The 2236-nt window shown below is 63.1% G+C and overlaps 1 protein-coding gene across 3 annotated transcripts; it reads left to right on the top strand.

The window, feature by feature from the left end:
* Positions 1-274: 274 nt before the first annotated feature.
* Positions 275-1986, top strand: LOC123078819 (putative Peroxidase 48). 3 transcript variants are annotated; one of them, XM_044501445.1, is made up of 3 exons: positions 283-668; positions 798-1146; positions 1239-1986. In XM_044501445.1, the coding sequence occupies exons 1-3, from the start codon at positions 339-341 to the stop codon at positions 1655-1657; spliced, it is 1098 nt and encodes a 365-aa protein (XP_044357380.1). In that variant the 5' UTR covers positions 283-338; the 3' UTR covers positions 1658-1986. The 3 variants fall into 3 exon arrangements, with proteins under 3 accessions (XP_044357378.1, XP_044357380.1, XP_044357379.1); XM_044501444.1 differs by having other exon boundaries at positions 753-1146; XM_044501443.1 differs by having other exon boundaries at positions 275-1146.
* Positions 1987-2236: the final 250 nt, after the last annotated feature.

Raw genomic sequence — 2236 nt, 5'->3', positions numbered from 1 at the left:
AGATCTGGCCCGCGCCGAACCCTACGAGCGGGGGACGAAGGAGCCCCGCCGCCGCCAGCGACGGCCGGGCTTCGCCTGGCCGCGCCCCTTGGTGGCGGCGAGGGCGGAGGAGGGAGGAGGAGGGGGGGTGCGGCGGCCGGGATCGGGAACCCTCCCTGACGCCTCGCGGGTGGCGGCGGGGAAGGGAGGGGAGGGAGTGTAGATCTTCTTCCGCTGAACCTAACCCCCAAGGCCCACAAAGCAAAAATATTTCCCCGCGCCGTTTTAAAATTCTTCGCCTTCACGCCTTAACTTCCAACACCTCCAGCTCAAAAATCGAATGTAGAACAGGGGAAGCGATGTTACGACATCCAGTGTGGGGAGCCATCTGCTTGCTCGCCGTCTTGCTGGTCCTGTGCACAGACAAGCTCTGCACGGACGCCAGGCCGTCCGCCTACGCGCTCCTGGTCGACGACGACGACGAGGACGACGGCGACGGCTCCGGCTCGTCGTCTTTCTCCTTCTCCTCCCCGCACGAGACGCCGGACGAACTGGCATTCGGGTTCTACGACGGGACATGCCCCAGCGCCGAGGCGATCGTCGCGTCCACCGTGCGGGAGCTCTTCGCGGCCGACGCCAACGTCGCCGCCGCGCTCGTCCGCCTCTTCTTTCACGACTGCTTCGTCCACGTAAGTACGAACCGAACTCCGTGTTCTGCAGATCAAGATATCTCTTCTGCCTGCACGCGCGCGCTCACGTACGCACACGGCAAGACGCTGTGCTCTGTTTTCTTTTCGTCCCTGGACGCGCCGTTGCAGGGCTGCGACGCCTCGGTGCTCCTGGACCGGATCGGCGGCGGCAAGTCGGAGAGGGACGCCGCCCCGAACCGCTCGCTGCGAGGCTTCGGCGCCGTCGACAAAATTAAGGCGAGACTGGAGAAGCAGTGCCCGGGGACCGTCTCCTGCGCCGACATCCTGGCGCTGGCCGCGCGGGACAGCCTCGTACTGGTGGGCGGGCCGACCTACCCAGTGCTCACCGGCCGCCGAGACAGCGCCGGGAGCTTCTACGACGACGTGAACATCCCGGCGCCGAACGCCACCTACGCCATGACGCTCAGCGCGTTCGCCCGCCGCGGCTTCACCGAGCGCGAGACCGTCGCGCTCTTAGGTCCGTCCGTGTGTCCGTCCATCGGAGCTCCCTGCAGAACTTACTACACACATTTTATGTGATCCAAGCTCTCGGACTCGACCCGCTTGTAGGAGCACATAGCATCGGGAAGGTGCAGTGCAGATTCTTCAGGGACAGGATCTACAACTTCGCCGGGACCGGCGAGCCGGACGACTCCCTGGACGCGGACATGGTCGGCGAGATGCGGGCCGTGTGCAGCGGAGACGGCGCGGCGCCGATGGAGATGGGGTACTACCGGCAGGGCCGGGAAGTGGGGTTCGGCGCGCACTACTACGCGAAGCTCCTCGCGGGGCGGGGCATCCTGCGCTCGGACCAGCAGCTCACGGCGGGGAGCACCGTGCGGTGGGTGCGCGCGTACGCGGCCGGGCATCGCGGCGAGGAGGCTTTCCGCGAGGACTTCGCGCACGCCATGGTTAAGCTGTCCGCGCTTGCGCCGCTCAAAGGGTCGGCCGGGCAGGTCCGGGTCAGCTGCTCCAAGTCCGTTGAGTAGGAGCCGTGAGGGCTTTTTGTCAGCGCCGGGGATTCTAACTCGGTCTGAGATTGGATCACATACGAATTGTAGCAAGGTTTACGGTGGTTCATAGGATTCTCGCCGGCGAGCTCATCTCCTAGCTAGGTCTCTCACGGTCTCACTCTCACCTACTCCTTTGCCACACACTTCTGTCAGGGTGTTGAACGTGACATATGTGTATTAATCTTTCTATAGTCTCTAGCCTAGTTGACTTCTAGAAATACGATAGAATTAGTTGGCTTGTCACGCAGAACATATCGTGTATATATTGTGAACAACTCTCAGGAATACAATTGAGTTGCATCTCATATCTTTTCTACTACATGGTATAAGTTTTCATCGCGATTTCCATCACTTCCGCTCCACGCAGCCGCCGCCCCTCCCTGTAGCCGCCACTGCCCCTCCTCCCAAACCCTAACGCCGCCGTCGCTACTCCCTCTATAGCCGCCGCTGCCTTCCCCCAAACCCTACGCTGCCGCCGCTACTCCCTCCCGTAGCCGCCTCCTCCTCCCCCAAACCCTACGCCGCCGCCGCTACTCCCTCCCGTAGCCGCCGCCT

This window comes from Triticum aestivum, chromosome 3D (assembly GCF_018294505.1).
Source record: "Triticum aestivum cultivar Chinese Spring chromosome 3D, IWGSC CS RefSeq v2.1, whole genome shotgun sequence".
NCBI classification, from domain to species: domain Eukaryota; kingdom Viridiplantae; phylum Streptophyta; class Magnoliopsida; order Poales; family Poaceae; genus Triticum; species Triticum aestivum.
This window is presented reverse-complemented; position numbering and strand designations above follow the sequence as displayed.